The following is a 25991-nucleotide window of genomic DNA, read 5'->3' as shown; positions in this document are numbered from 1 at the left end:
CTTTCTGAAGACTGGTATTAACTGCTCAAATGAACGAATTTGTACTATTACTAGTATGTGAGGTCTCTCTGCTCATAGATAATAAATATTATCAACTTTTAATATCCTTGGCAAAATGTCTACTTACTACTAATGAGACCGAAAGTTTTATCATATTTATTGGCCATTTCTATCCCTTCCTTTGTGCAGCCAGTCCATGCACCCGCCCTATCTTGTCTAGGTTTTACACACCATAGTGCTCTTTACTATGTAGAGAGAATTATATCTACTTTTGTTAAAAACCATTGCAATTCTTTTCACTTAGAAGTTTCTTTTTTTTTAGAAGTTTAATTCTTATATAGTCAAATATATTCTTTTTTTATTTTTTATTTTTATTAACATATATTATTTGCCCCAGGGGTACAGGTCTGTGAATCACCAGGCTTACACATTTCACAGCACTCACCATAGCACGTACCCTCCCCAATGTCCATAATGCAGCCATACTACCTCTACCCCTACCCGCCAGCAACCCTCAGTTTGTTTTGTGAGATTAAGAGTCTCTTATGGTTTGTCTCCCTCCCAATCCCATCTTGTTTCATTTTTTTTCCTTCTCTTCCCCCACAACCCCCTGCCCTGCCTCTCAAAATCCTTACAGCAGAGAGATCATATGATAATTGTCTTTCTCTTATTGGTCAAATACATTCTTTTATGCATATTTTTCCAAGGGAAGATATAGATCTTTTAAGTTCTTTATCCAAGTTTGTTAAAACAAGTAGTCATAAAATCATTCATATTTAATGTAAATTCACTTATCTATAAACTCTGACTTAAGGCGAGAAAATCTTATAGTAAGAATTTTAAGTATTTTTGATATCAAAATATAAATATCTCCTCATTCAATCTTAACAATGCTCTCAACTTTTAAAGACAGCTTCCCCAGCATCAAGAAGGCTACTATGATGATGTTATTCAGCAAACAATAAAAAGGAACAAGTGGACCATTTATGTTCATACAGCACAAGTGCAATCCAAGAGTATCTAGCTTTTGCTCAGCCCTTTTGTTGCACAGATAGAGTACCTTCAAAGCAGGGAGGCTGAAGCCATCTGTGAGGTTATGTGCTTCCTCTTCTGAAATCTGCTCTTCACTAAGTCCCAGGCCCAGCTCCTTAAAAGGCACCACACAGATGTAGTTGGTTACATTGTCACTCTCAGAGTTCAGGGGGTAGGTTAAATTAGGTTAAGGCAATCAACAAAGCCTTTCATTAAAAAATATAAAGGGTACAGTGAAACTATCCAAAATTACCTTTACTAATCTTTATTCTGAACTTTGAGTGGAGGTGATGAATGTCCATTAAAAAAAAAAATCTTAAAATCTACTATTTTGGGGCATCTGGGTGGCTTAGCAGTTAAGCATCTGCCTTTGGCTCAGGTCATGATCCCAGGGTCCTAGAATCAACCCTCACATCAGGCTCTCTGCTCAGCGGGAAGCCAGCTTCTCCCTCTCCCACCTCCTCTGCTTGTGTTCCCTCTCTAGTTCTCTCTCTGTCAAATAAATAAGTAAAATCTTAAAAAAAAAAAAAATCTATTAACATACCTCAGGTATCTTATAGGATACTTGTGAATAAAGTATCTTTATCTTTATATCTATCTAAAGAATTAAAAGTTCAACTCTTCACAAGTGCTAAAGTACTAACTTAATTATTTTTGACAAGTACCCTTTGAAACTGTGTTATGTACTTTATCGTATCATGGCTCAGTACCACAGTAAAGAGATCTCTCTTCCTCCCAGTGTGCACACTGCAGAACATCATTAGCACTAAGCCTGTTCTATCTCAAGTAGTTCGACACAGACTACCGTTCTGTTTCTGCTTTCCTCTTCCTCGGGGGCATCTATCAATTTACTATGAGATTTTATTCCCCCTTCACAAGTTTTTGTTTTGTTTTTTAATATAAGGGGTAAGGGAGGGACAGAGGGAGAAAGAATCTTAAGTAGACTCCAAGGCTCGACACCCAGCATGGAGCCTGATGTGGGGCCTGATCTAACCCTAGGATCATGACCTGAGCCGAAATCAAGAGTCAGATGCTGAACCAACTGAGGCACCCCCCCCTTCAACAGTTTTTGTAAAGACTTATTTCCATATAATTCATGATACTGAACTATTTTTGTATTTCCAGCGTACTCTTATCTGCTCAAACATAGAATAGTATTTTAATATAGTGCTATGGTCAATCTATATATATTCTATTCAAGTATTTTGTATCTCCATCTGTGAATCTGGCCTAGTTTTAATTCTTTATAATTTGTGTTTTGGTATTGCAATTATAGAAACTTCATAAATAAAATGAAGTAGGGGAGGCTTTCTAGCCTTTTCTATGGTCTAAAATAGTTTTTTGGAAAACTATAAAACCATCTGGGCCTGATAGTTAAAATTTTTTTATTCATTTCATTTTTGAACATGTAATATATCCACAGGATCAAAATTCACAAGATATAAAAAGCCCATAAGGTATTAAGAGGTATAGTAAAAACTACTTCCTACCCCCTGTCCCTTAGTCACATCATTCCCCTAGCCAAAGGCGAAAGCAATCACTGTTATTAGTGTCCCTCAAGATATTTTTGTGCATCTTTCAAGATACTTTATGCAAAAATAAAAGCAAATCCAAATATAAATGTGTATGTGTGGATATATGTATATATGTACAATGAACACACTCATTTATTCCCTATATATATCTCCCACATATAACTATAGTCTTACACACACACACACACAATCCCTGTTATGCACAAATGGAAGCATAGTGTAAGAGTGCTCTGTACACTTCCTTTTTTTTTCAACATGATTTGGATATCATTCCACAGTAGTGCATCAAGAACTTTATCATTTTTTATAGCTGCAAATTTTCCATTGTTTACCTATAACCAGTTGTGTTGTTTTTTAAATGGAGTATTTTTAAATCATATACCTAATCTCTTTTAAGTTTTTTAATTCTACCTAGGTCAGTTTTGAATATTTGTATTTTGAAAAGAAATTATCCATTTCCTTCCACATTTTCAAAGTTGCTGTCACAAAGTTGTATGTATTATCTCGTTATAATTATTTTAATTTCTTCCATATCTATGGTTACAGCTCTGTTCCGATTACTAATTTTGTATATTTCTCCTCTTTTTACTTTGATCAGACACGTGAGGGCTTATACTTATTGGTCTTTTCAAGGAAATAGTTGTTGGCTTCTTTTTTATTTTAGTTCCCTATGGTTTTTGTGTGGTAAATATGTTCTGGTCTCTGTCTACCTCTGAATCTTATCCCATACTTCCCAACTTACTCTGCTCTAGTCATGATGGCCGTCTTACATTATATGCTCCAATCACGCTAAAATAATTCCTGCCACAGATCTTTACACTCCCTGCTCCATCAGACTGGAACAAGATCTTTCCCCTCATTCAAATATCATATTAAATGTGAACTCTTTAGGGAGGCCTGATTGTAGGAGACTATGATCCAATCGAAAGCCATAACCCACCAATCACTCTCTATCCTACTCAACTGGGGTTTTTTGCTTTGTAACAGATATGCAAAAATCTCATCTGTTCACTTTATGTTTATTATCTCATTCACTAGAAGGCAAGAGCCATGAGTACAAGGATCTTGTCTGTCTTGTTCACTGCTAGGTTTCTATTATACAAAAAAATGACTGGCACAGGAAACTCATAAATTTGCCATCATTGTTAAGCTATTCCTTCTCACTCCCTTAACCCTCACTGAACTGTAAGTACGCTGAGGCAGGGACCATGCCTATTCTGTGTACCATCATAAACCCAGGGGCTGGCATATTGCTTGGCACTGAGTTTATTCTCAATAAATATTAACTGAATGAGTAGCTACTTGAAGTTCACATGCCACACTACCATATCCCTATTTCTTTCAGTATCTTTGCTTCATTCTACTTGGAATGCAGACTATTATTATCCTCAAGGCCAATTCATTAAAAGCATTCTCTGACCCTGCTGGCCAAGTACATTCTCCTGCTATGCTGTAAGGCACCCTGGGCACTTGTATTATGAATACCAGTTTATCTACTGAATATACTAAAAGTCTTTAAAAGTAGGTTATATAAGTTTTTACTCTATCTTTGTAACACATAGCAGGCAGGTATTTAGGCAGAGGGGAAACTGAATGGACAAGTTCATGACTAAAATTTCCAAAGTAGTACAATTTGGTACAGTTAAAAAATATATAGAGAGAAAGATTTCAAGTCATTAGTCCTAGAGTTAAGACACAATTTCACCTCTTACTAGTTATGTCACATCAAACAAATCACACAAAGTGGAGAGTTTACTTAGTTTTCCTCCTAAAATGAAGACAAGAAGATCTACCTGTAAGGGTATATATAAAGATATATTCAAGCACTTCAAGCATTATATTTATCAGTGCTATAGCATCCAAAATACTGAAGGTACATGTAGTATTTTTGCATTCCATTTACTCATAATTTAAATGACCTATAAATCTTAACTGAAATAAAGACCGTATACACCTTTATTTCCTGATTAACAGAACTAATTTCCTGATGTAGTAAAGTGAAGTGACAGACTTACTGCCCTGCAGTCCAAGTGTTTATTATATACAAGACATTGTCTAAGCACTTCAGATGCACTAACTCATTTGATGTCAACAAAAACAGAGTCAGGAAGAGTAGCTACTGCCCTTTTTTTTTTTTTTTTTTTGGTCAGAGAGAGGGAGCACAGGCAGACAGAGTGGCAGGGAGAGGCAGAGGGAGAAGCAGGCTTCCCGCTGAGCAAGGAGCATGATGCAGGACTCAATCCCAGGACGCTGGGATCGTGACCAGAGCCGAAGGCAGCCGCTCAACCAACTGAGCCACCCAGGCGTCCCTGTTACTGCCATTTTAAAAATGAATAAAACAAGGTACAGAAAGTTGAGAAACTTGCTTAAGGTCACCTAGGCAGTAAGTGATACAGCCAAAATTTAAACTTAGCCAATCTGACTTGAGAGCCTCTGTTTATTTGAAAGGGGAAGGATTTCCTGTTACCAGTTTATTTCCATGTCGTGACGCAAATTTGCCCGGTCCAGCAGCTTTTAAAAATGTCAGACCTAGCAAAGCCAGATTCTTCTGACTTTATTCTTTGGACCAGTAATGGTAGGGCCTTCAAGTTTTTTCCTTGTTGAAACTGAGCCACATGGGACCAGAAAAACTTTCTTCCTGTCTGTTATTGTTATTCCCCCTAGAATGCATTTCCAGTTTTAAAACAGAAATGATGATGGAAACTAGCTTCAAAATAGGCAATCTCAGTTTACACTTAACTTTCACAGGATGCAACTACACTATCTATATCCATGACTCTGGAAGCATATTTATTCATACATATAGACAGAAAAGGATATTTTTTCAGCATATATAGGGTAGCTAGCCTTGCTGCTTGAAAGTTGGCTCTTACAGTTCTGTAGACAGCTTTCCGAAGACCGATGAGATGCTGACTGGGATGCTGTCCAGCTTTATTAAATGGGCAAGCAGCACTGACCCTGTCAAGCAAACTTGAAAAGTAAAATGTGATACAACTGTACAGGTGTCCTAAAGTTATTGTTTCCTAAATCCACAATTCTATTAAACTTAGAAAAAAAATCCTTTTTTTGTGGTTTCTATTAGAAAATGATTGTAAATATCCCAACTCAGGTCTCATAAACAGCCATTTCCCTAATATAGCTATTGCCACCAAAGAAAACACAAATGAAAAATTAAATCTCAAAGAGTAAAGGCTTCTTTTGATATGGGGAAACAATAAATTATAGTCAAAATATAGTAGAAATGTAGGAATACTTATGTAAGACATTGCACTTTTTTGATACACTCCACTTGCTAAAATATACTAAATCAGTTTTCAAGACCTCTATCTATAATAAGTATGAAAGCCTTAATTACAAATATTTTTACATTCTTAATATGCATTTACATATGTTTATCAATCATATTTTTGGTCACTTGTACAGAACAATCAAATACTGTTTAGAAATACATTCTGTACATTTCATAAAAGTAGGGTGAAATGACTTACCCACCTGCTGCCACTGGCACTTACCTACTTAAAATGAAGTAGGGGACGCAGAGAGATAACAGGACCAGTGGCCAACAGGGGAATGCAAGTAGAAAGGCAAAGGAAGGGTTACTAGGTAGTAGCGTAGCTACTCTCAAAACTACTCAAGAGGAAGCACACTGCATAGCACTTTCCAAAAGATAAATGGGGAGTACCTATTTACAACAATGATGTATAATATACCATGCTTTTATGAATGAAATGAAAAATAATTACATATTACACAGCTATTGGATAATAGTTTTTTCACCTAACCAGTAACCTCTCCCAGTAGAAAACAAAATACTGGAATTTATAAGTGTCTCAGACTATAACGACAAATTTGCAAAACAAGATATCTAACTCAAAACTCTTAAAACAGTAAACCAAACTAAAATATATTCAGACATTAAAAATTTATTTTTAAAAAAAGAGGACCACGACTGAAAGGCTTATTTTAAATTAATAAAACGAGGCAAAGAAGAATGGTTAAATTCTTTGCTAGAGAGGACAAATTGAGGCAAACAAAAGAAGACACGTTTTCAGCATACAGCACTATGGTGTGAGTTTCAGTTTACTAATAAATCAGTTTAAAAGATAAAAATATTTCTAAAAAAGTTATGATTCAAGATATGTTATCCCTCATAATTTTTCTCAATCAATTAGCCAGTTAGAAACAAGTAAAACGATTTTTGCCAACATTTCTTTTGCTTGCCTGCATATCAATGCATAGAAGTCATAATCTAGAAGTCAATCATGTCTAGCTGGCCCATTTTAGCTCTTCATGCCAATTCTATACATAATTCTATAACGTAAGTTGGAAAATGACAAAATGCACAGAAAACCCTTTACATGTCTAAGCATTAATTGGGCACATAACCATTTTGCTTAACAAGTCTTCTCAATGAAATACTGTGCAAGTCAAAATGAAAAGGAGCTATTACTTAGTGTTGTTTTTAACTTTTTAAAATCAATATGTTCCAACAAATAACAAAGTATTTGTTATGCTCTATCAAAAAGTGGACTTTAACTACAATATGAAGGGCAAAAATTAACAGAGAACTATCACATTTTGAATTGAACAAAAAGAGAAGTTATAAAATCTCTCTCATGGCTTGGGATTGTTTAAACACTGTTCTAGAACGCAACAGAGAGAAGAATGATATCACTATTAGAGATTCTTCCACTTCCCTGTTTCGTGATTGTCCACATACAGCTTTTCCGTCAGGACTGTTTAAGTTATTCTTAATAAGCATGGCAGAGTGAAGAACGAGTTGACTACCCAAGGTTCTTCTGCTCTCCCTTTTCGTGATTTTCCAGATATAAGTAATTAAGAGTAATAATTATTCTTCACCATATACTTGCTCTCTCCCGCCTACAGATTACAAAGGTTATATGAGTTAAATAAATGGTTAATTATACTACAGTACAACTCTCATTTGTTAGTGGTTAGCAGGCAGCCTAGTGGAATGGAAACAGCTCTAGAGTCAGGTGGAATGGATCTGAACATTTGCACCACCACAGGTAATTGTATGCTTTGAGTTATATGCAAAATTACTTAGCACAGTACTTGGAACATAAATGGTGCTCAAGAAATACAACTACCCTCTTAATAACAGAATAAATATCCTATAATTCTGGTAGCTTAATATTTAAGACTAGACTAAAGATAAAGATAAAATTAAATATTCACCAGACTAGATTGGTGAATATTTAATTTCCTGTGAGAATGTGAAACATCATTATTTGCATGATATTCTTAGAATATTAGTGCCATAATATCTGCTAACATTTACTAAAGAATATTATTAATGCATGGCATAATTTTTCAAAATGAATTCAAGTCCAATACATGTATCATTTAAATTGAGGGAAGAGAGCATCTAGCAGAAAGTAAACAAACATTTGTTGGGTAACTTTGCATGCTAGGTTCAAATTTAGGCTCTCTCTCTATATTATCTCATAAAATAATCACGTTAACAGAGAAATAATCATAATTGCCAAAGCTCTTTGGTTTCTCAAAGTAGATAAGCAGAATAATACTACATATTAAATCCAGCGCCTAATGTATTTGTTCCTTCACAGTTAAGCGACTTCAGTAAATGCCTAAGAAAAACCTACTTTTTTCTAAAAATGCGGCACAGAGCTGAAAATAGTTAATAAGTACTCTAATTTATAACTATGTAATAGAAAAGAATTATTTAAAAAATAAAATGAAAAATGAACTCACAGTGTAAATCCTCTGGAAATGACTTCAGTTTCTTGAATGAGACGTAAAGCTTTTCTTACAAGGTTGGTAAAAGCTCGGCTATTTGTTGCTGTATCTTCTAAATGGACATTGTGTTTTTTTAGAGTTACTTGTAGTTTGGCTGTCCTCCATAATCTCAGTGCTCTTACGATCAGAAAAATAAACAGAATCACTCCCCATACCAGCCAGGAAGATGCAATCCACGAAGTGGGAAGCATAATGAGCAAACTAATGAAGGCAAACAGCACTGAGACATCCCTATAACAGAGAAACCAAGTAAATGATACCCATCAGACTAGAGAAAGATGTGTTAGTAATTTAGGTTTACTAAAATAGATAAAATGCTAGCTTCTTTGTAAAGTGTGACTTAAAAAAAATGACAATTAAACAAGTAATGTGAAATAGTTTAAAAATATCTAGCAAAAAAACATTGGTGCTTAGGTATTAAAATCTCAGCTGAGTTTAGGTAAAAGACATAAGTAATAGGTATCTTCAGAAATGACTTTTTAAAAAAAAGATACGGATTCTTCTAACCTAAAAACAAAGTAGAGTTTAAAATCCAATCTTACAAATCTAAAAGTAAAAATAATTTTTATTAATTTTTAATATTAAAGTACATTTTAATATTGTCATGAGTTCTTATCCCAAAGTCAGATACTAATTATTCGTGCAGAAATTAACATCTCAAGAAAATATAAGTATTTTTCCAATAGAAATAATATATACCCGAGTAATTGTTTCAGTAAAGTCATCTAATTTTATATAATCATTATCATAAATCTGGAATACACATACTTACCACAGCCCATAATATGCACAAACTTTGTACTTCTTACATTGCTTTAAGTAAAAATCTATATGAAAATTTTCTTTCTCTAGGTTAATTACAAATCTACAGACTAAAATACATCTGTTAAGTGATGAAAGCTTTGATAAAAAATGTATTTAAGAAAGAAGTGGCTATAGGAAGATGTCTGATGATGTCTTAAAAAAAAAAAAAATCAACAATACCTGAGGACAGTTATAATCAAATTACAAAGAAAGTCACATGTAGGAATGCTTCCTAAGAAACATCTAATTTCTTAGGAAATTCCTAATTTCTCTTGGAATTCTTTACTTTCATATGATGCTGGTAAAATCAAAGCAAAATCTCATCATATACTTTCATGCATTAATAGCAAAGTCTTAGAGTATTTACAGGCCTCAGAGTTGCCTAATCACATCTGTGCCTAAAGGAAACTTGAGAGTTAAAGCTGTAAAATTCTTAAAACCCTGGTTCCTTCTAGCAGCGCTTTGCCATCCTTTATTTGTAAAGGGTAAGATGCTTTACTTCATCATGATGCTGAGTGACTACAGATTTGAAAGGCGTATTTTGGTACCTGTTACAATATGAAGCATTTGTCAACGTGACAGGAAAAACAGTTAAATTCAGAAATTTGAGGCCACTGTTACGTACCTACCTATATAACTTGAATAATTCAAGTAATGATTTTGTTTACTGAATAAACACATACCTTAATAGGAGAAGACATGAACAGTTCTGTATATACAATCCCTTTTTGCTGTTCTTTCTAAAAACATGTCCTAGAACTTCTGCATTACATCCAAATACTTCAAGTAGTCAAAAAGTTTTAGGACTGAATTGTCATTCTATTCTTTATGGCTTCTCGGTCAACAAAGCAAGAATTGACTGTTTACCTCCATGTCCCATCCTATTTTTGATGTTTCTACAATGAGTTTTTTTTTTTTTTTTTTTTAAGATTTTATTTATTTTATAGAAAGAGACACAGTGAGAGAGGGAACACAAGCAGGGTAGTGGAAGAGGAAGAAGCAGTCCTCTGGCCAAGCAGGGAGCTAGTGTGGGGCTCCACCCCAGGACTCTGGGATCATGACCTGAGCGGAAGGCAGGTGCTTAACAACTGAGCCACTCAGGCACCCGTACAATGCATTTAAGTTATAATCTATTAATTTTAAAGATACATAAAGAACTAAGACTGCATACACACATGTGTATAGATACATGGGTAAGAGAGATCCTTGAGGCACATCTTATACCTGCTTATTGGGTTATAAAACACAGAATTAGTTATACTGAATTTAAAATGTCTAACAAGCAGATTTTCTTCCCGCTTCACTTTAAATAGTATTTACTTTAGAAGGGTACTTTTTTTTAAACCTCTGGGGTATCATTACATTAATTACAATGTTAAAAATGCATGGAAAGTTTATAATATCTTTACAATGGAGAACATCATGATGGATTTCCTCTGCTAGTACCATATATGTAAGCAAGAGATAGATGTTTTCAGGACAGTACCAAATATTAGGGGTTGCCAGGGAGCAAAGTGTTGGAAGGTGTCCATTTTCCTGTTGTTGAGGTTGCCCTGCAGACAGGATACTGGGATCAAGTAGCTCAATCAGCTCCACATCCTCTTGTAACAGGACTTCCTGTTGCAGGATGGTATGTAGTGAGTCAAGTCGGAATCCAATATCCTTGCCATTAAAAAACCGGAAGAGAGGAATTATTACATACATAATTTTGTATTAAATGCTAAGCTCCTAATGTGCTAACAAAATTTTGGGTATTTATTTTTAGTATAACATCCAAGAAGAAGATGTAGCGGTTCAATCTATCTTTAGTATAATGGATGGGGTTTTAGTTTCACCGTAAATGTGAAACAATAAAGACTGAGTTGGATGTTACTGAGCCATCAGATGTGAAATACAAATTGTTAATAAAGAAATATGAAGTAACTAAAAAGACTAATAAACCTGTCTAGTTAAGCCCAATTAATTCGGTTTTTGGAACAGAGCATGGAAACTATAATTCTGTAACCTCAGACGCTGTCCCTGGATACTGGAACAATATAGCCAGAACAGTGAGAATTACATCAGTAGGATCCAGGCCTTCTACAAATGGACATTTGGGTATTAAAAACAAAACACTGAAGAATAGAATACAAAACCACACTAGTAAGTGCATAGCACTTTATAGTTTACAAAATGCTTTCACATATACTAGCTCATTTATTCCTTCCTCTTTTCCTTCTATCTATCAAAAAATATTATACACATATACACACACACCCCACCCCCCCAAGAACCATGCTTGAAACCAAGGGCATGAACAATAAGAATAACATACAAGTCTCTACTCTTGAAGAGTTCACAGTTCAATGAAGAGGACTGAAAAGTAAACACTTACAACATAATGTGCAGAGAAGTGCAATGAGGCATACCTGGGTCATTATGAAAATGGCACAGAGGAACCAAAACTTGTAATGAAGTCAGAGAAAGGAAAAGAGGTGATGCCTGAGCTGAGTCTTAAAGTATGAACAAGAACTGACCAGAGGAAACAGCTGGAAGAGAGGGGTGGGAAGAACAAAAGCCTCTTTAGACCTTCTTGCTTTTAGTTTTACACAGAGTATACATGGTAAAAAGATGAGAGTTGAGGGGCACCTGGCTGGCTCGGTAGTGGAAGCATGAAACTCTTGATTTCAGGGTTAGGAGTTTCAGCTCCATGCTGAGGGTAGAGATTACTTAAACAGATAAATTAAAAAAAAAAAAAAAAGATGAGAGAGGAAGTAGGAATATTACAGTACACAGGGTAACTTTCACTGTAACCCCCATGATGTACATTTTCATACCCCTCTCTGTTCTACAGAGGAGAAAACTAAAGCCCAAAGAGATTAAGTAATTTTCCAGAATTCTGATTTCAAATCCCAAGTCTCTGGTAATCAATTATACTTCCCTATATAGAGTCTGCTGTATGAGAAAATTTGAAGTTTTACTATGCATTAAATTTAAGAACAGAATGATCCTATTTTAAGATAAATAAAGAGAACTTTTGATGGACAAGGCCTTTAGCTATTAAAGTAAAACCAGCTAGGTCTAGGGTTGGAGGACAATGGGTTTGCTCTTGTAGCCAGTTCATCATTCCCACACAAGCGCCTGCCTGCCCCACCTAAGCTGATCATAATGGGGACTGAACAGGAATGCAGTGACCTGTATATCCAACCATGAGTGTCCTCCTGATTGTGCATTATACATCACTTTTAGAGAAGGAGAAGAATGTTCTTCATTAATACCAGTCCTATATTGATATATTTATTGACTTTTTTCCTCTTTTTTTAAAGAAAGCTCTACACTCAGGGGCACCTGGGTGGATCAGTCGGTTAAGCGTCTGCCTTGGGTTTGGGTCATGACCCTATGGTCCTGGAAGCCCCGCACTGAGCCTTGCATGGGGCTCCCTAGTCAGCCTAGAGTGTGCTTCTCCCTCTGCCCCCAACCTGTGCTCATGTTTGCATACTCTCTCAGAAATAAAATCTTTAAAAATAAGTAAATAGGGCACCTGGGTGGCTCAGTGGGTTAAAGCCTCTGCCTTCAGCTCAGGTCATGATTCCAGGGTCCTGGGATCGAGCCCCACATGGGGCTCTCTGCTTAGCGGGGAGTCTGCTTTCCCCTCTCTCTCTGCCTGCCTCTCTGCCTACTTGTGATCTCTCTCCCTCTGTCAAATGAATAAATTAAAATATATATATATTTTTAAAAAATTAAAATAAGTAAATAAAGTTTTTTTTTTTTTTTTTAAAAAGGATCTATGCCCAATGTGGGGCTTGAACTCACAACCCCAAGATCAAGAGTCATATAATCTACCGACTGAGCCAGCCTAGCACCCCTTTATTCCTTTTAATTATCTATTATTTCTTGTCTTTTTGATACCAGCCATTCTGAGAGGTGTAAGATTATATCTCATTGTGGTTTTGATTTGCATTTCTCTGATGATTAAGGATGCCAAACATACAAATAAACTTGAAAGTGACAAGACATTCTAAATAACTAAAGCAGTATTACCTAGTAACCTGACTGCCTCTACACAGGAAGAATTTGATTTATATTCTACTCATTATAGCTATAAAATTAAGTCAGATTAAACTGATGAATTAAAATTTTTTTAAGAACAAATTCTAAAGCTTCTTTTATTAGTTTGACAGAGATCACAAGTAGGCAGAGAGAGAGAGAGAGAAAGAAGGAAGCAGTCTCCCCGCCGAGCAGAGAGCCCAATGCAGGACTCGATCCCAGGACCTTGGGATCATGACCTGAGCCGAAGGCAGAGGCTTTAACCCACTGAGCCACCCAGGTGCCCCTAAGAACAAATTCTAAAATTGTATATTTGCAATATGGCAATCAAATTAGTGGAAAAATACACACCTGCTAATATTAAGAAACATCTCGCAATAGCCCTATTTGGACTCTGGTCCAAGTCTCAAATAAATGAAGATATTTAAAAAGGACTAATTCTGGGGCACCTGAGTGGCTCAGTAGGTTAAGCCTCTGCCTTCCACTCAGGTCATGATCTCAGAGTCCTGGGTTCGAGCCCCGCATGGGACTCCCTGCTCAGTGGGACGTTTCCTTGTCCCTCTTGCTCTGTCCCTCCCCCTCTTCTTATGCTTGTGCATGCCCTCTCTCTCTAATAAATAAAATCTTTAAAAAAAAAAAAAAAGGACTAATTCTGATTGACTACATATTAGTAGGTACCATCTGTATGGCTGGGTGCTCTGTGTTAGGAGGTATACCATTTGAACTCTGACTCACCCTCAAGAAGTCTCAGTGCCAAGATGTCATTAGTCCCCAGATTTATATCCTGGTTCTACATCTTAAGTTAAAAATGTCTCTGTTTCAGTTTCCTCATCTGCAAAGTGAGGATAAAAATAGTACCTATTTCCTAGGGTTGTTGTGAGAATTAAGTAAGTCAATATTTATAAAATACTAAGTGTCTGGTGCACAGTAAACATTTACATAGTAGACACTATGTAAGTGTAAGCTGTTAATATTGTTAGTACACATGAAATAATTAAAATGCAATAAAGAAAAGGACACATAATAGAATACAAAACCTACAAAGCATAGCACGGATAATTATTACTACGCTGTTGAAGAAAACAAGAGATCCAATAGGCTGAAGTTTGGGGGAAAGGCCTTGAGGAAGAGCTAGAGCTGCCTATTGAAAAGACTGCAATAAAAGAAAAAATGGAAAGAATTATACTACAGTATAATAGCACAAACACATGCAGAATAGATATGGAATAAAAGAAAAGGAAGACTGAGTTGGCTGATGAAAATATTGGCTGGAAAGGTAGTTTAGGGCCAAATTATGCTGATTCTTTCTGTTGAAGTGATGAACTTGATTCAATGGGTAAAAGGAATCTTTAAGGATCTAAATGGAATAATGGTATGAGAAGATAACTCAGATTTCTACCTGTATGGAATGAAAGAGTATGAGAAGCACAACTAAAGAATAGAGAGATTTCTGTTTTTACCCCTACGGATGGAGATGGGAACTATTCAGGTATCAATATATTTCAATGATCTTATATATTTTTTTAACATATTGTGTTGTTTCATAAAGCTGATGAGGACCAAATGAGATAACATGTGTGAAAGCACTTTACAGGCTAACGAGTGCTTAAAAAGTGCTAATACCACTACCATTATAGTTGTTATAAAATAACCTTTTTTTAATCTTTAAGAAGTACTACTTCAATAAGGAATAATGGCAAAGGTTCAGCTATCATGAAGCAACTGCCGTATTTTTATAAAAGGCAAGAGGGACTGGTTGAGTATCTGTATAGCCAACAAAATTTTAAATATGTCGTGGTCAAGGGAAAAATCAAGCATCTCATTCCAGAAGCCACAGGGTAATTCCTTGTTCCATTACTAGTAAATGACTTCTTTGGTATGTACTTCTTACAGTTCTCTATAATATACGCACAAAAAGGATGCATATAGAAACTGGTACAAGGATGCATATAGAAACTGGTACTTTACAGTGAAACATGTGGCCAGTGACAAAGGACCAAGAATGAAAAGATCAGGACTATGCCAACCACGACTAAACCACAGAAAAATGTATACGGATCCATATACCTTACCACAGTCCTAGTATCACTGAAGAATGAGGATGGCTCCACCTGGATAGAGATGATATTCTACGTAGATGACAAGATACTTCATTGACCTTCTCAACATACCTACAAAGATGAAACCCTGAACAGAGAACTTGCCCATTTGGATTGCTAAAAAAGTAATTTTAGTCAGTCAACACAAAACAATACTCAAGCTAGAGAGGTAGTATGTAACAATGGAGAGCCTAGGCTTTGAAACAGGAGACCTGAGTTCAAATTCTAACTCTATCACTTTCTCGTTGAACATTTTTTTAACAATTCACTTCATAAGTATTCTTAAACCAAACTGAACTGTCTGAATCTCAGGCTTTCCAATAGGTAAAATGCACTAAACCTTATGGTGTTTGGATTACCAAATCAAAATGTGAAAGCACTTTGTAAACATCTCTTTATAAATGGTAATTTGCAAGAATGATAATCATCATCTTCAGGTCATAGGCCAGCAGAGGATCCAGAAATCTGCTTACTTGTGACTTGATTACTCCTTCTGAGATCCATGAGAACTTCCTAACTTTAATTTTTTAGCTATACTACCTGGATTTTGCATTGCTTAGGATGTACAAAGTTGAAGCACTTCCTCTTGGGGGTCAGAGGTCAAACACCAGATTTATTACTGTAGACAGAATAGGGCGGGGAAAAAAAAGCAAGCCTCACAGGAATCAGAAAGACTCTTAATGGTCACAATTCCAAGTCTTTGGGAAATTCTGTGATCATTAGTCTTGGGAGTACATTTTACATATGAAGTTGCCAGAGAATGATAGATTAATGATAAATGAATTAGGGGAGGGGGGAACCACTTTGATTTTGTCCAAACTTTGCTCCTAATGAAAATGGATATATTTCCTTCCTATAGAGAGAGGAATACTTGTCAACGGAGGAAGAAGACAGCAGGAAATTGGTAACCTAACAGAGGTATCAAAAACTACCAGAATATTCTATTCTAAATGGCTAATAACCTCCTGGGAGTCCTAAGAAATACTACTAATAAATTCTAATTCAAATATCCACAATTATTGAAGGATTTGTTGGGTTTTTTTTTTTTTTTTTTAGGTGATACCAACAAACTTCATTAACACTTCCTGAAGCAGGCAGTTTTCTTTCAGAGAACTGCCCAGAATTTCTATTTAGTATTAATCACTGCCCAAAACAGTGGCAAAACAAATTGTGATTCAATAGATTCTGTCAGTAAACTGGAGCCCTGAAAACTGACAAAAAGAAGTAGAGCAAACACTTACCAGCTTGTGAAGTAAGTCATCTTTCTTATTATACTGATAGAAAATCCAACTTTTGATGGTTTCAGCCACTTTTAACAGGATGCCTTGCTGAAGGAGATGAACAACATTGTATAGGATTTATTAAACTACACCCAAACAGCAGAAAAACTCCAAATAACTTATTTCTAATTAATCAGAATTTTTATTAGAAAAAGGGAGGGGAAAAAATCATCTAGGTTATATCCTTTGTCAATATGTCTCATCCTCCTTAGTAATTCCCAGATTTACTTGCATATCAGAAGTACCTGGAGATTTTAGTTAGAAATATTCTTGGGTCCCCAAACTATAGGTTCAGATTAATTTAAAATTAAGTTTTGAATGAGACCTGAAAGCAAATTTTTGAAAGAGCACTCAGAAGTTATCCCGATGTAGCCCATTTATTGGGTACACTCTATATTAGCTATGTCAAGATGATGATAGTATGTACTTCAAAATGAAAACCATAAGATGCTCCAAGTTCTCAAATACTAAGTACATTTCATTCCACAATGCTAAGGTAGAAAGACATTTTAATCAATTTTAGAAAAAGTATCTCATACTGAAATAAAAGTTATATTACTGAATCAACCAAAAATTCAAAATTACCTTAATGTTAATAGCCCATTTCCATGCTAGTAAATGGTGTTTACATTCATTGAGTGGTTACTATATCCCGGGTACTGAAAAAGGGTCATAGGAACAATGATGAATACACGTAACTGTTGTTTTCAAGAACTTAGCATAGAAGAGATGGTATAAATAATTACAAATCAATGTAAAGTCTGGGAAGTGTGGGAAAAGAGGTCAAGAGGTGCTAACACTGAAGCTATGCCCTAACAGATAAGCAGGAATATAACAAAGGAGGGAAGAACATTCTGGGCAAAAGAACAGGATGAAGAAAGGAGACAGCCATGGAAGCATGTCAGTGGCATGGTGGCATAGTCTGGGACATGCTGAGACACAAGGGAAGAAGGGGATGATAATGACCACTGAGAGAGGTTTTAAAGGACTTTGATCTTATATGCCCTAATAGTTTAGACTTTATCTTATAGGCTGTGAGGAGCCACCAAAGACTTTTAAGAAGGAAATGAAACAATAAAAATCAGCATTTAAGAAAAATAACTGGCTACAGTGCAGAGGCAATACTGGCAGGAAATGACTGTAGCCAAGAAGCCTGATTAGGAGGATATTTAACAGTCCAGCTAAATAATGAAAAAGGCCTCAAGTAGGGTAGCAAAAAAATAGTGATGGTATGAGAAGGTTGGATTTTAGAGACAAAATAAGTTCACTTGATATATCATTTAGTGACCAAATTAATGTGGGAGTCATGGAAGGAATATCTTATTTGTTTTATTCAGATGAATCTTGAGTTTCCTGGGGACACAGGTCAGGTGAAAATGTTTAGCAAATGTCCAAAACTCAGTGAAGACAGAGAATACACATAAGTGGCCAATGACGGCAAAAAAGTCGATGAGATCACTCAGAAAAATAGACCAAGCAGAGAAGAGGCCTTATGCTCAAACTTTATGGAAGGAACATTTAAGAATAACCACAGGAAAACGAACTAGAAAAATATACAAAGAATGAATATTCACGACGAGAACCCCAGTAAAAGTACTCAATAAGTACTTCACAATAACATTGAAAAATAAAAGTTAAAAAAAATAAATAAATAAAAGTTAAGGGCGATTAAGGCTAACAACAGTTTGATCACGATCTTATATAAAAACTTTGCTTTCCAAAGAAAATAACTGGTACTTCACTGCTTTAACAAAACTTCGGGGGCAATTATGAAAATATATCCCTGGAGAAGGAGCTAAATAATACAACAAATCTTTCTAAAATTTAGCTGTCCCAGATTTAGAAAAACTCCATTTTAAGAAAATATAGCTCATACAATTGAAATGTGTACTATGAAAACCAAAGGAACTTTCTAGACATGTGGTAATTTCGAAAAACATTCTCTAGCTATTTCTCAATTTCTGAGGACTAGTAAATCTTAAACTCTCATTTTATTTATTTATAAATTAATAACACTTCTATATGTAAAAACACCTATCATAAATGAAAAGGATTAAATACCTGTAAAACTCAACTTTGAACAACAAAAAACAGCCATTGCCCATATCCTGCCTAAGACTATCCCTTGGCCCATTCTTTCCCTTTGGTTGCCAAGTAATCTCAAATCCAAGTTTTAATCTATAAATAACCTATTAGCTATATCTTTCAGTTTTGCTTTCAAAACTCTCCCTAGGAACATTCACATTTGAAAGGAGCAGAGAAGAAAAAGTTTAAGTCCAGAGGACAACAAACTTGTTCTGATCCACGTAAGCTCTAATTCTCTAATTCCTACCCTGTAAGTATCAGTTAAAAAAACATTTCTCTGGTATTTATTCTACTCTTGCAAATGGGCCCAGCTTGGTTACCTCACATTATAGAGATTTTTCTAAGAAGAGGAGAAAAGAGAACTCCTTCCCTCTCTATCACCACAGAGTAAACAACTAATTGAAAATTTTAAAAGCTTCCTCCCAAAAATAATGATGTCTTGTAATAAAATACTGATTAGACTAGAATGTTCAAGAAATGAGGTAATCTGGTTTATTTTTTCTATTAAATTAGAATTCCTTTTGTTAAAACTCAAATGTACTGGAATTTTTTATTTTATTTTATTAAATATGGCTAATAGAACATAAACAAATCTAGTAAATGCATTTTGCAGACCCTAATTAGTGGATATTCTGCCAGTATCTTAGCCTCACAGTGTTGTATAGCAACTGAGATATTTATTGCATAAGAGGATACTGCATATATATAAAGGGCGTCACAAACTGAGGTAAATATACCCACTCCATCACAGATCCTTAAAATTGCTTATGAAATATGTTATCAGTTTGCTTTCTTATAACTTGTGTTCTCTTTCAAAACAATATATAAAGAAAAAAATTCTAATTAATATACAAGAAATATAGAATGGTTGAGTTCTCATTAAGGTTTGCATGTATTTTTCTGGCTCCCTCCAAACAAGTTCAATATTTAAAGAATTAATATATTTTAATCCTCAATCATATTAATTTCTATTCATTATAGAAATTACTGAGATAGTACAGAACAGCAAGATTTATGTTTATCTAAACAGTTCTGTTCTACTGATGAAATAAAAAATAAAGTCTTAACCAGTGTGGGAGAGGACATGAAGGTGCTTATAAGATTTTTGTTGTGTGTGTGTTTTTTTTTTTTCCTACAAGGGTAAGAATAAAGGGTTTAAATAATCAGTGAGGTGAAGAGCAAAAGATTAATCATAGAGAATGAACATGCTTTCTTACTTTTGGCAGGGCTCTGGCAGGAGGCTTTTGTTGTCCCTCTGTCACTGTGCCTTTTTCCAGTTTTGGTGACAGAGAAGAACATATTTCAAAGTCTGTATGTCCCAGATCCTGTAAGTACTGGTAAAGTGGAGAATTCTGAAAGAGACATATAAAATTAACCAAATTTCAATTTTGTTACTACTTCAAAAGTTTAGGAGGCCAAACTCAACACCAAACTTCACTATCATGACCAGTATGCATGAATTCTTTAAAGCTTCATCTTTTAAAAAGTGAATTACTTGTCACAATGCCAACTAACAATAAAAAAAAAAAAAATCTACAAACAATTCAACAGAGAGACCCAAAAAAGGAAAAACTCTAAACACAGATTTTTCTGAGTGGGTACCAACAAGAAAAAATGAATTTAGGAATATAAATAGATTTGTTAAGCACTTTCTTTGCCCAAATATTTGTACTATTAGAGTAGATTGCTTCAAAAGAGGCAAGCCTGGCTATAGATAGTTCCTAAGAGGGCCTAAGGTGAAAAGCAGTTATTACTTGAAGCTAAGAATTAAGCAATAATTATACTGCACTAATTATAATTTTATCATGCCATCATATTCATTAACTCATCAGCACACGTATGTATTATCTACAACATGCCTAGCACTGTAAACAAACTTAGAACTTCAAGAAATTTACCTAAAATAAGCTGTATCTTACATACAACCTTATGGCAAACAAGAGACTCTGTGGGTAATAAAAGCATTAGAACATGGTGGTTAAGAACACAAACTCTGGAGCTAGACTATATGTTCAAATCCCAACTGTGCATCTTACTGGCTGAGTATCCAATGACAGTTTATAATCCTGTATTTCAGCTGTCTCATCTTAAAATAGGAATAAAAATAAGACCTAGTTCGTAGGGCTTTTATATGGACTAAATATATACAAGCACTTAGAAAAATACCTGTCCCATAGTAATCACTCAATTTACACTTCAACTTTATACAAGCCAGGTGGAAACAGCACAGGTTTTGGAACAGACCGAAAAAACCCCCCCAAAACCAAAAAAACAACCAATCAACCAACAAACAAAAAAAAACCAAAAACACCCAAAACAAAAAAAACTCCAACCTCGTCAGATACATAGGCATCACTGTTAAACGAAAACCTATGGGACAATTTTCTGCATCAACAGTAAGCTTTAATTTTAACTTTTTCAGTCTTCTTTAAAAATAAACCTTGATTCCATTCAACAAAAATATTTAATACTTTAAAAAAGACCTTATGTTAGGTAGTAGAGATAAAATAACAACCACCACCAAAACTATAGTAAACAGCAACACAACTAACATAGTACCATGTGGCAAAAACTTAACTAGCACTCTACTTGCATCGTTGTTGTTGTTTTTTTTTTCTAAGATTTTATTTATTTATTTGACAGAGAGAGACAGAGAGACAGAGAGAGCACAAGCAGGGGAGCAGCAAGGGAGAGGGAGAGGCAGGCTCTCCACTGAGCAGGGAGCTCAGTGCGGGACTCAATCCCAGGACCCTGGGATCATGACCTAAGCAGAGGGCAGAAATTTAACCTACTGAGCCACCCAGGCAACCCATGCATCATTTCACTTAAGGTTCACAACAAACCCTAAAAAAGTATTATGATCATTGTTATAATTGTTATAATCATTGTTAATTCCCATTTCGTAGAAGAGGAAACAGATTCACTCAGATACAGAATGCAGGATAGGTCTGACTCCAAAGTCAATACTCTGAAATATTATATACTATACTATCTAAAATAACACAGTCCCTCCTGTGTCTAGAGAGGAAGACACCAGGGAAACTTCCTTATAGTTTAGTATAGAAACATCAAGTAAATCATTAATTGCAAGATTGTTTTGGATGCTACAGAGAGAAAAGGCAGTTAAATGAGACCAATGTTTTTAAGGGATTATGTCCCTGAGTTTGGGAAAATGAGAAGCAGTGGGAATTTGCTTATACTGGTAGCAATTTGCTGGGTATCAACTTGAGAGAATAAAAGATACATAAAATGCCTCCTTTTGTGAAATGTGTAAGCCTGATGATTCACAGACCTATACCTCTGGGGCAAATAATACATTATATAATAATAAAAATAATTTTAAAAAACTTTCAAAATTGAAAAAAAAATGCCTCCTTCTAAAGCTATGTTTAATGTTCCTTTGAGAAAAATATGCAAAAAATTATAACAAAAGGAGAAGTGCGTTTATCTCTCTACCAGACTTAAATCTCTGCTGGCACAAATGGTTAATCTTCGTATCACCCATAGTATATCTTCAAATATTGCCTTGAATTACTCAAGGATTTTCAAAATGAATTGTGAACTCCACCCTGCACTGTCCCCAGAGTGGCAAAAGAACAAGAATGCTTGTTCGGTTGGGGTGACCTTTTGGAAAGTTTACATACTTAAAAAAACCCAACAAAGCTTGTTTTTAAGGCCGTAGAACCCTTTCGTCAAGTGAACTCCCATGGGGAAAAACAATAAATAAGATGGATCAAAGTGGAGTTACTCTAAGTCCAGGGTTGTCAACGTTTTTCTGTAAAAGGCCAGGCAGTAAATATTTCACACTTTGCAGGCCATATGGTCTCTATCTTAACTAATCAATCCTGCTGCTGTAGTGCAAAAGCAGCCACAATAATACATAAACCAGTGAGTGTGGTTATGCTCCAATAAAACTTTATTTATGGAAATCCTGAACTTCTTATAATTTCTATGTGTCACAAAGCACCATTCTTTTGATATTTTCCCCAACCATTTAGAAATGTAAAGTCCACTCTTTGTTCACCAGTCACAGAAAAACAGGTGGGGAACAGAGGACAAACCTGGCCCAACAGCTAGTTTGCTGACTCCTGTTCTTTTTTCTTTTTTATTTTTTTGAAGAGTTTATTAATTTATTTGACAGACAGAGATCACAAGTAGGCAGAGAGACAGAGAGAGGGAAGCAGGGTCCCTGCCGAGCAGAGAGCCTGATGCCGGGCTCGATCCCAGGACCCTGGGACCATGATCTGAGCTGAAGGCAGAGGCTTTAACCCACTGAGCCACCCAGGCATCCCGACTCCTGTTCTAATTAAAGACTTAGTCGCTATATTGAGGCATATTCTTAATTGCTACCTGTTCTCTGACAAGAGGCTTGGCGGGTGGGGATGGAGTTAAACTTTTCATTCAAATTCTAGTACCTTACTTACTACACACTTGGCTGATGCTGTGTCAACACTGACCCCAAAGTCCCTTCCTTTTCCAGTTTATGTCACAGCTCACAAAATAACAAAATGGATTATCTGTACATACTTCTAAACGTGATTAAACAGAAGAGAAACAATGAATACTTTGTTCTCCGTATATGTTCTGCACATCAACTAAGAGCATTACTCAGTTGGGAACACCATAAGCTGGAACACCTGCTACTTCACATTTTGCAGAAAACAGCAGCATTAATTATTTACCTTGAATAATACCAATAATGTCCAATGGTGTCATCTGATACAGTAATTTCTTCAGTACCTTATTCTGCTTTTTCTACAAATGTTAAACTTTTCATTAACTTTTTGGTTGGTTTCACGATAATCTTGTCAAAGGTGTGACACCCATCTCTTTGAGCGACACAACTATGAATGATGCTTTAGTAGTTCTGGTTTCTTCCCCATCTTTAGTGATAGAATTTAACATTTTCTCCCTAGAAAAAACTGTTTTACAGTTCTGGGAAATTCTGGCTTGCCAAGGCTATCACTGTGCTTTGTTTCATGGCTTTATGTAACTAAGTATTTGAAAAATTTCAGAGTAGAAAACTTCGGAGACTAGGGATGAAGGCATTGCAGGTCTGACAGAATGTAATTCCAGTCACCATCATATTTCATATTTGAACTTTCTCTTTTAGACTGCTTCTACAAATCAAACCACTTTCTAACACATATAAACTCAGACTGTATGAACTCTAAAGCTCTTAGTCATTGTTTATGATAGTATCCTGAGTTGTAGCATTTATTTTACTGTTTCATTTCTATGCTCCAATCACTTTTGAGCCAAAATAAACTGTAAAATTTAACCAATGCTAACAAACCAATGAAAAACAAAGATTCTTTGCTTAATGAACTGAACCTTGGCCAAGATGAACTGATCAAAATAGACCTCGTAGCACATGAGTGATTTTTAAGAGTGCAAAGGGATTTTTGGTAAAATTATTATTACTTAAAAAAAAAAATGTTTGGGGGTTAAGATTACTATCACTTTTTCTCTGGAACTACCAAATAACCTATGTACTATTTAACAGATCTTAGAAAACCACATCATGACTAGTGTTTCACGGATTTTTATGGGTCTAAAACACTGTTTAAGGTTATAAAAATTATTGAGAGCCTAAAAAGAGTTTTTGTGGATGTCTAAATTATATTAGAAATTAAAACTAAAAATTTTTAAAATATTAATTTACTTAAAATAATAATAAACTCATTATAATACTAATGTAATAATACAAACTTAATGAAAAAAATTTTTTTTTCCAAAATGAAAAAAAAGTACTGAGCAAAGTGGATTATTTTACATTTTTTGCAAGTCTCCTTATTATCTGGCTTAATAGGAGATAACTGGATTCTTTTATGCTTCTTCATTCAATGTATTGCAATTTATTGTTCTGGGTGAAGTATATATAGAATATCAAGCTTTGGGGCACGTGGGTGGCTCAGTTGGTTAAGGGTCTGCCTTGGACTCAGGTCATGATTGCAGGGTCCTGGGATGGAATCCCATATCCGGCTCCTTGCTCAGCAGGGACCTGCTTCTCTCTCTCCCTCTGCCTGCCTGCTCCTCCCCTTGCGTGTGCTCTCTCTGTTTCTCTCACTGTAAAACCTTAAAAAAAAAAAAAAAAAAGGAAAGAGAGAAAGAAAGAAAGAAAGAAAGAAAATCAAGCCTTAAACAGGTAAGTAGTTGGGGGCGCCTTGGTAGCTCAGTTGGTTAAGCATCTGAATCGATACCAGCTCAGGTCTTATGATCTCAGGGTGGTGAGTTCAAGCCCCACATTGGGCTTCAAGCCCAGCATGGAGCCTACTAAAACAAAGATATGTGGTTGGAAAGGGAGTATTTTAGTTTTTTAAAGATTTTATTTATTTATTTATTTATTTATTTATTTGAGACATACAGAGATGGAGAGAGCACAAATGGAGGAGAATCAAAGAGAGAGGAAGAGGCGACTCCCTGCTGAGCAGAGAGCCCAACATGGTGCTTGATCCCAGGACCCTGAGATCATGACTTGAGTTGATGGCAAATGCTTAACTGACTGAGCCATCCAGGTGCCCCGGAAAGGGAATTTTTTTTTTCCTTAAGATTTTATTTACTTATTTGACAGACAAAGATCACAAGTAGGCAGAGAGACAGACAGAGAGAGAGAGAGAGAGAGAGAAGCAGACTTCCTGCTGAGCAGAGAGCCCGATGCAGGGCTCAATCCCAGGACCCTGGGAACATGACCTGAGCTGAAAGCAGAGGCTTAACCCACTGAGCCACCTAGGCACCCCTGGAAAGGGAGTATTTTAACAGTCTTTCCTGCTAACTGCATTAACAAAGAATAGCTATAACGAAACTCGACAAGTGATAGTTTTGAAAAAGTTAATTAAGTATGGAATATAAAACCATACTGATGAGCTTTTCATATTCTATAGACAAATGAGAGTGAAAAGGCAAATGTGTTAATATTAAAATGTGATCGCCCATTGCAACAGCCCTAACCACTATATTTACAGGTCTGGGGCTATTTAGGCTTATGAACAAATACACTGAAATTTCTATGTTTCATATAGTGTTTATTATAGGTTGATGGCAGCCTCAGAAAGGGCTTTTTTTGTGAAGGGTAAGGCAGAGTAGGTGATAATAGGTAATTTTCTATTATAACTTTTTTCCTGAGTTCAAGCAAAACAGAACCACAAATGTTTCAGTTAAGTTGTTTTCTTGAAGAGAAATTATTAGCACTGGACTCAAACTATAATTTTGTTGTATTGGAGAATGTTACTGTTGCCAAAAGAAATATGAGAAACCTCAGACACAGCATGTGGGAGCTTCTCCTCAGGAAATCCTTGTGGTTCACTATTCCTGTAAATTTTAGCTGACAGAAAACACACATCATAGCA

At 35.5% G+C, this 25991-nt stretch overlaps 1 protein-coding gene across 8 annotated transcripts in view; it reads right to left on the bottom strand.

Moving 5' to 3' along the window:
• Positions 1-25991, bottom strand: part of VEZT (vezatin, adherens junctions transmembrane protein) — a 74261-nt gene that overhangs the window by 26553 nt on the left and 21717 nt on the right. For 2 of the 8 annotated variants that reach the window (XM_059186547.1, XM_059186553.1), the window contains exons 2-7: positions 19860-19994; positions 16519-16605; positions 10639-10814; positions 8304-8579; positions 5388-5537; positions 1061-1208 (exon numbers count right to left, since the gene is read on the bottom strand). In XM_059186547.1, the coding sequence (XP_059042530.1) occupies positions 1061-1208; positions 5388-5537; positions 8304-8579; positions 10639-10814; positions 16519-16605; positions 19860-19994 (972 nt within the window). Of the gene's footprint in view, positions 1-1060; positions 1209-5387; positions 5538-8303; positions 8580-10638; positions 10815-15245; positions 15350-16518; positions 16606-17142; positions 17217-19859; positions 20001-25991 lie in introns of those variants that run through there. The other 6 variants (XM_059186552.1, XM_059186551.1, XM_059186549.1 and 3 more) reach the window with 6 other exon arrangements.

Source organism: Mustela lutreola, chromosome 8 (assembly GCF_030435805.1).
Source record: "Mustela lutreola isolate mMusLut2 chromosome 8, mMusLut2.pri, whole genome shotgun sequence".
NCBI classification, from domain to species: Eukaryota; Metazoa; Chordata; class Mammalia; order Carnivora; family Mustelidae; genus Mustela; species Mustela lutreola.
This window is presented reverse-complemented; position numbering and strand designations above follow the sequence as displayed.